The following is a 13,057-nucleotide window of genomic DNA, read 5'->3' on the forward strand; positions in this document are numbered from 1 at the left end:
GCCTTGAGCGCGGCAACCGATTCATGAAATTCCGTAACGAAAAAAACCTAACACCCCTCACTCCGCCTATCATGTAGCTTGTGTTCAACACATTCACACGTTGCGCTTGTGTAGTGTTTGTGAATAAGCGCGTGGCGTGACGTCACACTGCATGCGCATCATGAAAAGTCTGCCCATCTCTCTCTCGCGCGGTCTAGCTTATGAGTGTGAAGGGGACAGTTAATGTTTTGTTTTTGTTAACGTTTATAAATATAGCGTGGTCTTGTTTTATTATTGTTTTAATATTAAATTATCATTGTCTAATTATAATTGCATAAATTGATAAAAAATGCCATGCAATAGCATTACCGCGGCAGTTTCCGAGTGCCACACGTTTTTTTTTTTTGTTGTCTAGTGTTATTTGATGATAGGTATATAGTGATAGGTATGTAGGATATAAGGTTGTTATAAAAATGAATAAATGCCAAAATTCTATCAGTTTTCTTTTCATATTACATTAAATAACGATTGATTTATATTTAACAACGTTTTAATGAGTATTTAATATCATCTTCACAAAGTGTATAATAATTATCATTTTCGCAGATTTAATAACAATTGTACACTAGAGTTCGCAGGGTTTGATGATTGCAACAAATTCGCTTACACGAAAAAATGCCAAATTTTGGCCGTTTTCAAATTTGGGGCCAAAAGCGAGTTATTTAATGTTACCGTAATTATAAGTACAGTAAATTTAATGTCATGACAACAGGCGCGTGATCCTATAACTAAATATTCCTAAATACTGTTAAATTAGGAAATTTACAGTAAAAACTACCTCAAATCTCATTCGTATCACTGGTTCGAAATACAAATTCTAACTTGTTTGCTATTTATCCAGTAATGCGTGTTGAAGTTCGGCAATTTTAGTTAATATATAACATATAATACAATAATAAAAAATGTACGAACGGCAGTATATAATACAATAATAATAAAAAAGTAACTGGATTTTTGAACATTATTAAGTACAAATGAAATACGATTTCTAAGCTTTTTAAAAAAGTTAATATTTAGATTGTCATCCGTGATGGCGTTATCAAAAAATCGTAAAATGAAAAATATAAATGAATATTATATAATGTTATCAATAAATGGTTGACTTGATTGTGATGAAGCATTTTTCATGATTCAAATTCATGAGATCGTTACATTTTTGTACCGCAAAATTGAAAACGACCCTATTACAATGATGGTCATCTATATATTAATACGCGAAGCAAACACTTTGTATCCCTTTTTACGAAAATTGCGCGAACGGAGGAGTATGAAATTTCCCATACTTATAGAAAACATGAGAAGGAGTGCACAATGCTAATTTTTTTTAAATAATGCATAAAGTATAAATTTAGCCAATAAAGAAAACATTACACACACTAACATGTATTTGACACACTCACGCATATATACTATATATTTTGTTTATTGTTAAGTCTGTGGTCAAGTTGAGAATAGATTAATATTTATTTCTTCTTTTTTAAGGGATTTTATGACCTGGTAACTGAGACCTTTAAGTCATGTCTTATTTTAATGTTTATTCATATTTTTATGAAAAATGATATTATGGAGTGAATTGAAATGAAGATGATTAATTTGAGACATTAATCAACTGGGATGAAACAAATTAGATGATATGAGATGAAATATAATCTCAGTAAAATGGTGGTCATTTACTAAAAAAATTTCAGTGGACTTTTGGAGGATTCCGATAAGTTACGTCCAGCGGCTTCGTTTCATTTTCCCACATTTTTGCACTTTCACAGATATTAAACAGTTAATAAACCACCATTATTACACATTTAAACCCGAAGAAACACTAAATAGACAAAATAAAACAAATCACACAACTTCACTCCTCGCGTTCCCGACAAAAAGTCTATTTATTTCTTTAATATTATTTGTCTATAGTGTACCCTTAGCATAATCTGTGATTATAGAAGTAAAGACTTTGACAATAGAAACATAATAATGTTCAAACTTATAATTTAAATTAATAATTACAGTCGAATTTCGACTACCGGCCGACCACTAGTAACTATTGTTACTCGATAGCAATCAATAAAATAACAAATCTAATAAATACTATAAGATCTGTTCTTTTTGTTCAGGACCCAGCCTCTAAAGTAGTCTAAGTTGATGAAATCAGTGGGATCGCTAGAGTCGCATCTTAGCGTCGAATCGTTCGTAGCAACGATTCCGTGGATGTACCACGCTCCGGTGCTATTCAATTCACGGGAATCCGGAACAAACACCATAAATCCGCTACCAACTAGCTTGCAGGCTTCGGATTCTACAAAAAAAGGGAGTCATAAAATATCAGTGACATAAAAATATTTTTACTGGTGTTAGGACCTCCTGTGAGTCCGCACGGGTAAGTACCACCACCCCGTTTATTTCTGCCGTGAAGCAGTATTGCGTTTCGGCTTGAAGTGTGGCGCAGCCGTTGTAACTATACTGAGACCTTAGAACTTATATCTCAAGGTGGGTGGCGTATTTACGTTATAAATGTCTATGGGCTCCAGTAACCATTTAACACAGGGTGAGCTGTGAGCTCATCCACCCATCTAAGCAATAAAAAAAAAAATATCAAGTTCAAAACTCTCATTAAGATTAGCTGTGAAAGAAAAACTGTACCCAAGTTATAATCGAATCTTTTTTATCACAGATTTTCAAGTCCATTCTGACTAGCAATTAGTAATTATCACTGGTACTGTTAAAATTCAAAAGTTTATATCTAGTGCACTAAAATCAGTTATGATAAGTTCAGAAAATTCAAAGACATATTTGAACCTGAATATAGATAGGTATAGTTTTAGGTAAAAGAGAAATAGTACAGAATCGAAAACATATGACACTATGTGTGGCATTGCCTAAATTTGTCTTGGTTTTATTAAGCAAGGTTTTATTAGTCAGTGATAATAAAACCTACCATTGGGCTTACGTTCCACTAGTAGTACTCAATATAATGCAAAGAATTAGGGAACTATTAAGGAAATGGGGAAATAGAATAATATCTCTTAAGGAATTATGGAAATCAAGAATTAGGGCTTAGAACTGTTAGGTGTGAATTGGATTGAAAACGGTAAATTAACGGATGAATTTTGAAGAAACCAAAGTCTCATATCCGAGCTTTCTGGTGAATGGCAAAACCATGTTTGACTATGAGATCGTTTCAGTCAAAGCGCATCAGACAAACACGACAATAATTGTATGGTCCTTAATCCTTTGAAAGCACGCGGGTAGACGGACAGCTACCATAAACTTTATTGTTCCACTTACGATTGATAGATGTGGCGTTGAATTTGGATCCAAATGTTTCCTCCCTATAAACATTTACTTCTTTAAAAGGCTTAAGCTTTTTCATATTCACTACCTCGAGACCTTCATCAATATCTTCGCCGAGAGTTGTGCTTATGACCTGAAAAAAAAAAGTTGTTTATTTGCTGGCGATGGTAGACGTGGCCCAATAAATTGGAAGTCAACCAACAATAGCATTACGGTAGTTGAGATGAGACTAATTTAGATTTGTTTTGGATTACATTTTACATTTCTTTGTACACATGTTATTTGGTGTAAGCAGTATCTATACCCTTGTTCCGTACTATAGTGTACAATGCCTCTGGTTTTAAAATAGAACAAGGACAATCCAGATTATAGACCATGCGCGCTACCAATATCAACTTCCCAGATTAATGTTAAAAGACGCTCGCAATCCTACGGGAAAATATTTTATGCAACACGAGAGCCGCTAAAAATAAATCACCCTACACAGAATTATTGCTACTCGGGACGTATGATTGGCATGGAATGTTAATGTTTATAAAGATGCCTAAAATCGGGCTGCATTTTGTTTTCTTTTTTTCGCTATGACCAGATAGTAGTCACTATGGCACAAAGCCGCCGTGGCCTAATGGATAAGACGACCGGTGTATTCGTGTTGAGCGATGCACCGATGTTCGAATCTCAGGCGGGTACCAATTTTTCTAATGAAATACGTACTCAACAACTGTTCACGATTGACTTCCGTGGTGAAAATTATAATTTGCGTAATTACTGATGGTCGGACCTCTTGTGAGTCCGCGTGGGTGGGTACCACCACCCCGCCTATTTCTGCTGGGGAGCAGTCAAACGTTTCAGTTTGAGGGGTGGGGTAGCCGTTGTAACTATACTTGTAACTATACTACTATTTTTTGTGGAAACATAAAAATTCAGATCAAAAAACGTTAAGATAAAGTTCGCATAAAACATTTTTGCAATGAACATTATGATACAAAGTTTTTTTTTCCACAGGAGAAAATCGCCGGATCCCCACCTGCATGGCGGTATGTTGTATGTGGGAGTTGAACCTCACTAAAAACTCCTGCCGCTCACAGTCGGAGCTACTGAGACGGCGGGACAGGGTTTATGCAGAACATATTACATCTACCACGCCGCCCCACGACTAGGCTCCTTCCCGCACAAAGCGAGTGGAGCCCGAAGTTCTTAGGGGGCCGGGTTACGGATGGGATCTCGGTCCCGACCTCCTGCTCGGCGGCGGCGGATTTCTGCGTAGTGAGGAGAGCTTTGACTCACTCGCCCCGCCGCCTCCTTCTGCGAGATGGTGCACTCGCAGAAGTCGAGCATAGCCTTCCAGGACTCGTCACCGCCAAGCATCGACGCCACGACGCCAGGCAACGACAAGTCTGGTCCTATCTTTGCGACCAGGATACGGCACTGCACCTCCCAAGCGGGGCAGACAGCGAGCGTATGCTCCGCCGTGTCCAGGTCGTGTCCACAATGGTGGGCCTCGTCGTCAGCTCAGCTCCTATCCGTTGCAGGTACTTCCCGAAGCATCCGAGCCCAGTCAGCACCTGCACCAGACGGAAGGTGGGGCGTCCTCTGCCACGATTCACCCAGTCATCAAAGACTGGGTAAACCGCCTCGACGGTTCGTAGACGGTAACCCACGGCGGTTGGTAACCCACGTGGGGTTGACCAACCGCCTCGACCACGATTCGAGCACGGACCGCCGAGAATGGCCCTCCGCGCCCGCAGCTCACTTTTGGAGGGACGCGCCACGCCCAGAGCACGAAGCTCGCTGTGCCATCGATAGTCAGCAGCGAGCGACTCCGCCTCCAGCTCCCATGGCGGCGTCCCCGCCAACACACACGCCGTCTCGAATGAGACGAAGCGATATCCACGGATGACCCTGATAGAAACGATGCGCTGCGGCCGGCGTAGGAACCGAGCCATAGCGGCCCGATGATACAAAGTTAGAACCACTTTAACGATTTAGTTTTGCGTTTTTTTTTATAGTCATAACCTTGCTTCCAACGCTTAAATAAGTTATTACAGTTTTCGTGGTCGTGTATTCGTGTCACGAATTCTGAAGCCGACACGTGCTAAGTATGCAGCGGATAAATAAATATACTCACAGATCCCTTGATGTCTTTCAAATTTAACTTCTTGTATGCGCTGAACTCCCACAGACACGCAGGTTGGACTTTTTCGTTAAACACCACATCGTTCTTCAGTTCTAACAACGCAATGTTATTTGTTCCATTTTCATAATTGTATCCATCGTAAACAAATACTGTTTCCACCTGGAATATTATGAATTAGAGCAATGTTGTTTTTTTTTCTATCAATAAAATATCATCTTCGCATTCATTTGAAATGCTATTTTAAACAACGCGAAATCGGAGAAAAATACGTCGTAAGTAGTAAGTACTAAGGGAAATAGAAGAATTTTATTTTAGAATTATAGCAATTTTTAGAGAGAGAGAGAGAGAGAGAGAGCAATTTTTAATCTTTAATTTTAAAAAAACTGTGCAGTTTTCAGGATCGATCGGTCACTTGTCACTCACATCAGCTTTCGATTTCATATCTCAAGCCTGGATGAGGATCCGAAAGATTTACGTTGTAATCTTTCGTCGTGACGGTGTCTGATTAGAGATCCGTAAAACAAATGACCAGTAAATTGACTAACCTCCATTTCCTGTAAGCATTCATCACTGGTGTTATTAAATTTCCCAAGAACCACAGACAGAGTTGTGGCGTTCTTCGCAACGCCTAGGTTTGTGACGCATTGAGCGGCTAAAATCAAAGTTTTTCAATTGTTAGATTGTCATTTTACCATCTTACCTCTAGACGTAATAAGCGTTGCTTATTTCGGCAGTTTTAGGAGCATGATCAAGCAGGCATTTTTACTTGTTATCATATATATTATAGAATAAAAAAGCTGACCAGCAAAAAAACCAGCTCTATCTAGTGAGACATGGAAACCACAGCTTGGGCAATGAGGCTTACCCCGGGGTCTAAATCGTGCCCCATAAGGATTCACGAGAAATCGAGGACTTTTCATGTACATTTTAGGATATATATCTACAGATGGGGTTACGCATTCTTTTGCCTCTAGTGCCGAACTTTTACAAGGTTCGTGTGCCAAGAATGCGTGGGTCTATGTGCTCAATGGTCGAAGATGGTAAATGCCTCACCCAACGCCCAATCTCCACTCAAGAGAGATCATCATCATTCTCCTGCCCTTCTCCTAGTCACCTGGGATTGGCACAATATGTTTTCTCCTTTTATACTCCTCTATCATGTACCATTATTTCGCTCACTCCCATTTTACACATATAGTCTTTCACTCAATCCATCCATTTTTTTCTTACGTCTACCTCTTTCTCTAAAGCCATTCATAATTAAAACTCTTTTACCACTTACCCCACTCAAGACAGATCCCGGGCAAAATTACGATTACGGAGCTTACCGCGGTCAACACTGTGTATTATGTTATTATTATTAATTTTTATTTATTTACTTAATGGCTCGAGTTTCTTCTTTGTGGAATGACTCTGCCAATGTTAGGTAGATAGAATATCAGTGATATAGTTAAATGATAGTAGACGAGACGAATGAGAACGGGACAAAAATTTGTAAATATTTTTATTGTTTAATGTTAGTGCGGGAAATAAAATAAGCTAATGCATTTACAAATTTAGGTTTAGGGATTGTTAAGAGATAGTTCATATTAACTGGGTACGGGATGTTAGTGTTAGTTAGTACACAGTATAGTGGTGGGCATTCATCATTAAGATCTATTGTGGGATTAAGCCTCACCTGTCAAAACATATCTCTGTAATATCAATGTTCCAGCGCATATTGTAGAGTTGTCGTCTCTGATAAGAGCATGCCAGGGCATAGGTTCTTCTTCGTTTCCACCGCATTGTTTTTCGGAGATTTTAATTCTTCCACAGTTGTCATCGTGTTCTGTATAAGTAGATGAGGCTGTTGATTTATATCCGTTGATATATTCATCTAAGATTCCCTTGTGGAAAAAAATGTATTTTTTTATATCGCTTCTGTGTGTGGTTTGTACATTTGCTTACGGACAACCATTAAAGGCTGATTTAAAAATGAAATGTTGACGTGCTTTTTGCCAAAGAGAAAAAATCTAGCAAAAACTGAATAGACATTTAAATAGAAAACAAAATTATCTTAGAAGAGTTTTTGATTTAAATACAGTACAACAATGTCCGTTAGCTTGGCGACTGGACTGCTTAAATATTATATTCTTTGTACTGTCTGTGTCGTTACCGTCACGTTACCATCATATGGATAAAGCTTTGGTGCCTATGCCAGCTACAGGCTCAGAATGGAATAAAACGATGGTCAGACAATTCTTAACATTAATTTGAATAAATACTATGTTGGCTTGTTTTTCCATCCGATGTTAAGTTGTTCCATTCGCCGTTGACGGTCACGTCACAGAAGACGACAAACAATTGCGCAAATCATAAAATTCGCGGGTCTGATTTTTATCACTCGTTGTTATTCTTTTATACAAGTTGTTGGTGAACATGTGTCAAATACATTTCTCGTTGGGAAATTTGATTAATGATATTTGTCTGTGGGATCCGAACAGTCGCATTGCTGGATGTGAGTGCATCGGACATCTTATTCATTAGGCCATAACAACAATATAGCTTGATTTAAGACTTTTGTACTTTAAATCGTTTAACAACCATAAGCCTTTAACTTCGACCAATTATTCTTACTCTTCAGAGTCTACCACCTCATCTGTATGTACGATCTATCACTTTTTTAATAATACTAGAGGTCCCGCAGTAGTCGAGATTCGACTATAATTAATTGGAATTGTAAGTTTGTATACTATTATGATTGTATTTTATACTTGTATAATCACAAATTTAGCCGAGACTACACTATAAAAAATATTAGCAAAGACAAACAATAGGTATTTAATCTATTCTCAATTTGACAACAGACGTCAAGAACAAAAGTTTGACAATAAATAGTATGCATCCGTGGTGCGTCAAATACATGATATGTAGTGTGTGTAATGTTTTCTTCATTGATTTAATGTATATTTTATGCATTATTTTAAAAAAATATTAGCATTGTGCACTTCTTCTCTATATTCTCTATAAGTGTGGAAAATTTCATACTCCTCCGTCCGCGCAATTTTCGTAAAAAGGGATACAAAGTTTTTGCTTCACGTATTAATATAACTATATAGATAAAACATACATTAGGCTTTTACTTACAAGTGCCGGGTGTTCACAATATTCGACGGAGTTTAAGTTAATAGTAGTCGGGTAAGGTATTACGGATAAATTTAAACCTATCACATTTGCACTGAAATAGGGTCCGCCTTTAAAGTATTTGATGAAGAACATTCCGTCAGCAGAGGAAGACACTCTTGCTAATTTGCCTATGTCGTTGCTCTGAAAAAATTAATACATAAATGGGATTAAATATAATATAAGAGGTAAAACTGAAAATAGTACCAAATTAAAGGAATTCACAGAATACAAGAAATTTTTACTGGTGGTAGAACCTCTTGTGAGTCCGCGCGGGTAGGTACTACCGCCCTGCCTCTTTCTGCCGTGAAGCAGTAATGCGTTTCGGTTTGAAGAGTGGGGCAGCTGTTGTAACTATACTTGAGACCTTAGAGCTTATATCTCAAGTCGTAGATGTCTATGGGCTCGAGTAATCAGTTAACACCAGGTGGGCTGTGAAATCGTCCACCCATCTAAGCAATAAAAAAAAATTCAATAAAATGTTAGTTCTTAAATTTTTCGAAGTTATCTTCAAATAGTTTCTACCTTAAAATAAATGAGTTTACTGAATCGATCGACTGAACCTCAAGTTTCGTGATACGCAAAAGGAATTAACGCTATTATGAGGCGTCCATTAATAACTTGCTTTACAACAAAAAGAGTTGAACCAATAATACAATGAAGCGGTGAATAATTTTAAACAATACCGATTTTCTAATATACAAACAGTTCATTAAACAGTTATTCAACTAAAGACAATGCTTCTTCAGTCGTTCAGTGACCAGGAAAACTGTATTTTTCCTAAAATAATACTTTATGGTGATCACTCCGATAAAGCGACACGACATGAGAATCCTCTCATTGTGGCCGCCGGAAACTACATGGCCGATCCTGCGGACCAAATGGTAAACAGTCGACGTCGCCCAAAACACGTCATTTCGGATCCTCCCGATCCACTAACGGTGCTCTTAGTTACTTCAAGCACCGGTCATGGTTCTCGTCGAACCTGTCGTTCGCGACGAAGGGTGCGGCGAATAAATTAACACACACACACACACAGCCCACTCAGTTTCTCGCCGGATCTTCTCAATGGGTCGCGTTTCCAATCCGATGGCAGATTCTGCGAAGCACGGCTCTTGCTTGGGTTCATGTTAGCAACATCGTCAGGTTTGAGCCCCGTGAGCTCACCTACTCGTTAAGGTTACGCTGATATGATCTCTCTAGACCATCAGCTTAGGAACAAAAAAAGTTTATGAAGTAAACAAAATATTTGATTTTAACCGAGACGCTTAGAGAAACGATAAAAAAATACTTACCAGAGTCACATTGGCGGGCGAATCGAATTTCATTTTGATTGTCGTGTGTTCGGGGAAAGGGCCGTGTATAAATAAATTGTATTTAGTTTCTTCCTCCGGTGCCAGACCCGGTTCATATGATATAGATACTTCACTGTTTCCGATGCACGGAGCTGCATGAAGAAGTGGATTCCCAATGAAAGCCCAATGCTTATTATAATCCTTAGCATTCGTACACACTAAAATCCCAATCAGGAATAAAACTTTGCTTAAGCTGTACATTTTCCCGCACGAAATTTTATTATAATCGGATATAAACATTTTAGCGAAACGTCCAGTCGCTAAGAAGTTTCTATATTGAATCCGCAAGATACAGTCTTGTATTAGATTTTATTCTATTTTTCCTTAACAATGACCTTTGGTAGATAAATCACTAATAACCGGCTTTAGTGGGGATTTGTTGTGATGCTTAGCTAAAACTGGATTCCGTTTTTGAATTTACTTTAGGCTCCGTGATTGAGGAAATTGGTTATATTTAATTCTTTTAAAGTGAATACATAGGTATTACCATGGGAATACACAGTGAGTCATACCAGAACAGAGTAGCAAGTTACATAACCGATCTATTTATAGTAATCATAAATAATATAATAGACATTATAGAGTTATCATAATAATAAAATATATCGTATACATTAAATTGTGTAAAGAAAAAAATGGATAATGGTATGGCGTGGTATGGACATGTGATGCGTAGAGAGAAGATGCATGTGACTAGGAGATTTATGGAAACGGTAGTGCAAGGTAGAGGGGGAAGAGGTCGACCGAAGAAGACATAGATGGAGTGTGTGAATGACGATATGAGAGAGAGAGGAGTGAGTGTTGAGATGACGGCTGATAGAAGAGAATGGAAGAGAAAAATTAGCTGTGCCGACCCCACCTAGTGGGATAAGGTAGAGAAAAAGAAGAAGAAAGAAAAAAATAACTAAAAATAGAAACATCTGTAAATCTCTCATTATTTGCCTTTTAGTAAAGGCTTCCTCTGTGTTTTAGCAATCATGTTCCATGTTGCCGTATTTCCCGTGGCCACTTATAAGTTTTTTTTATTTCTTTGTGTAAATATTGCCATTCGAATTTCGAATATAAATTAGCAATAAAAAATATTATTTATGATTTTATTCAATCCTTCTAATTTATCGATATTTAAGTCTCTCTGATGTTTTTGATTTTAAATAAACCTTGGAACTATAACCATCGTAATTTTTAACAAACTATGCGAGTATGAGCATCACTTTTCAACTATAGTACTTAAGAGAAAGAGAGAGAGAGAGAGAGAGAGAGAGAGAGAGAAAGAGAGAGAGAGAGAGAGAGAGAGAGAGAGAGAGAGAGAGACAGAGAGAGAAAGAGAGAGAGAGAGAGAGAGATTATGCTTTATTGTACACCAAAATAAACAAAAACGTAAAACATTAAATACACAAAAAATTACAATGGGTGGTCTTCTCGCTTTTCACTTCAGGAAATTAACCTCAGTGCACTACTTATCATATAAAATACATATATTTATAAATAAATTTGTAATGTTACATTGACCTCTCGCAGCCATTGAACTCAGAATCATGTCTGAGAAAACTGGCCAGTCCACAAACACCTTAGGTAGCAAAAAAAAAGACTTTCATTCCTGCGTAGACCAAGTTGTACGTCGGCCCTAGTCGGCCTCAGGAACTCAGGCATCTTTTTTTTTATTGCATATGTGGTTGGACGAGCTCACGGCCTACCTGATTTTAAGTGGTTATTGGATCCCATATACATCTACAACGTAAATGTATATGTTATGAATACAGTATTTTCTTTGGTTTTCGCGAGCTGTAGATAAGATTCAAATTGATTTTACGGCTTAATCTCTCTCTTTCTCTCTCAAAAGTATAATTATTTGGGTATCCATTTTCTTACTTGTCTTTGTTTGCAAACCAGCATACGATCCACTTTTTTTTTAATTGCTCTTATGAGTGGACGAACTCACAGCCCACCTGGGGTTAAGTGGTTACTGGAGCCCATAGACACCTACAACTTAAATGCGCCACCCACCTTGAGATATAAGTTCTTAGATCTCAGTATAGTTACAACGGCTGCCCTACCCTTCAGACCGAAATGCATTACTGCTTTTTTTATTTATTGCTTAGATGAGAGGACGAGCTCACAGCCCACCTGGTGTTAAGTGGTTACTGGAGCCCATAGACATCTACAGCGTAAATGCGCCACCCGCCTTGAGATATATTATAATTTCTAAGGTCTTCATGGCAGAACATAGGCAGGGCGGTGATACCTACCGGCGCGGACTCACAAGAGGTCCTACCACCAGTAAAGATGGTGTATTTAATGATGAAGTATTTAAAAAGGTGAGCGTCTAATACAATGTCTATAACAGTGAATATCCTAGCAGCCCATCACAACTTTGAACCCTCGTATTTGAAGCTTCCGCGTAGGCGTAACTTTTGCATTTATTTCGCGTTAACCAAAATAAAAAATTTGCCCTAAAACAATATAAAATCGTCTCCCGATTCAGATATAACAATAAATTTTACACCGAAACAAGAAAGTTTCGTTTTTTAAGCTTTTGCATAGCTTTTATCTCGAGCCTTGAGCGCGGCAACCGATTCATGAAATTCCGTAACGAAAAAAACCTAACACCCCTCACTCCGCCTATCATGTAGCTTGTGTTCAACACATTCACACGTTGCGCTTGTGTAGTGTTTGTGAATAAGCGCGTGGCGTGACGTCACACTGCATGCGCATCATGAAAAGTCTGCCCATCTCTCTCTCGCGCGGTCTAGCTTATGAGTGTGAAGGGGACAGTTAATGTTTTGTTTTTGTTAACGTTTATAAATATAGCGTGGTCTTGTTTTATTATTGTTTTAATATTAAATTATCATTGTCTAATTATAATTGCATAAATTGATAAAAAATGCCATGCAATAGCATTACCGCGGCAGTTCCCGAGTGCCACACGTTTTTTTTTTTTTGTTGTCTAGTGTTATTTGATGATAGGTATATAGTGATAGGTATGTGGGATATAAGGTTGTTATAAAAATGAATAAATGCCAAAATTCTATCAGTTTTCTTTTCATATTACATTATAACGATTGATCTATATTTAACAACG

The 13,057-nt window shown here is 37.8% G+C and overlaps 1 protein-coding gene across 1 annotated transcript; it reads right to left on the reverse strand.

Moving 5' to 3' along the window:
* Positions 1 to 1,884: 1,884 nt before the first annotated feature.
* On the reverse strand, positions 1,885 to 10,294 carry LOC101738113 (CLIP domain-containing serine protease B9). The gene is made up of 7 exons (XM_062676830.1): positions 9,919 to 10,294; positions 8,588 to 8,767; positions 7,140 to 7,347; positions 6,007 to 6,113; positions 5,453 to 5,620; positions 3,319 to 3,457; positions 1,885 to 2,329 (listed from the first exon to the last, which is right to left on the reverse strand). The coding sequence occupies exons 1-7, from the start codon at positions 10,216 to 10,218 to the stop codon at positions 2,112 to 2,114; spliced, it is 1,320 nt and encodes a 439-aa protein (XP_062532814.1). The 5' UTR covers positions 10,219 to 10,294; the 3' UTR covers positions 1,885 to 2,111.
* Between the last annotated feature and the right edge of the window lie 2,763 nt (positions 10,295 to 13,057).

The sequence above is a fragment of the Bombyx mori genome, chromosome 28, assembly GCF_030269925.1.
Source record: "Bombyx mori chromosome 28, ASM3026992v2".
Lineage (NCBI taxonomy): Eukaryota > Metazoa > Arthropoda > Insecta > Lepidoptera > Bombycidae > Bombyx > Bombyx mori.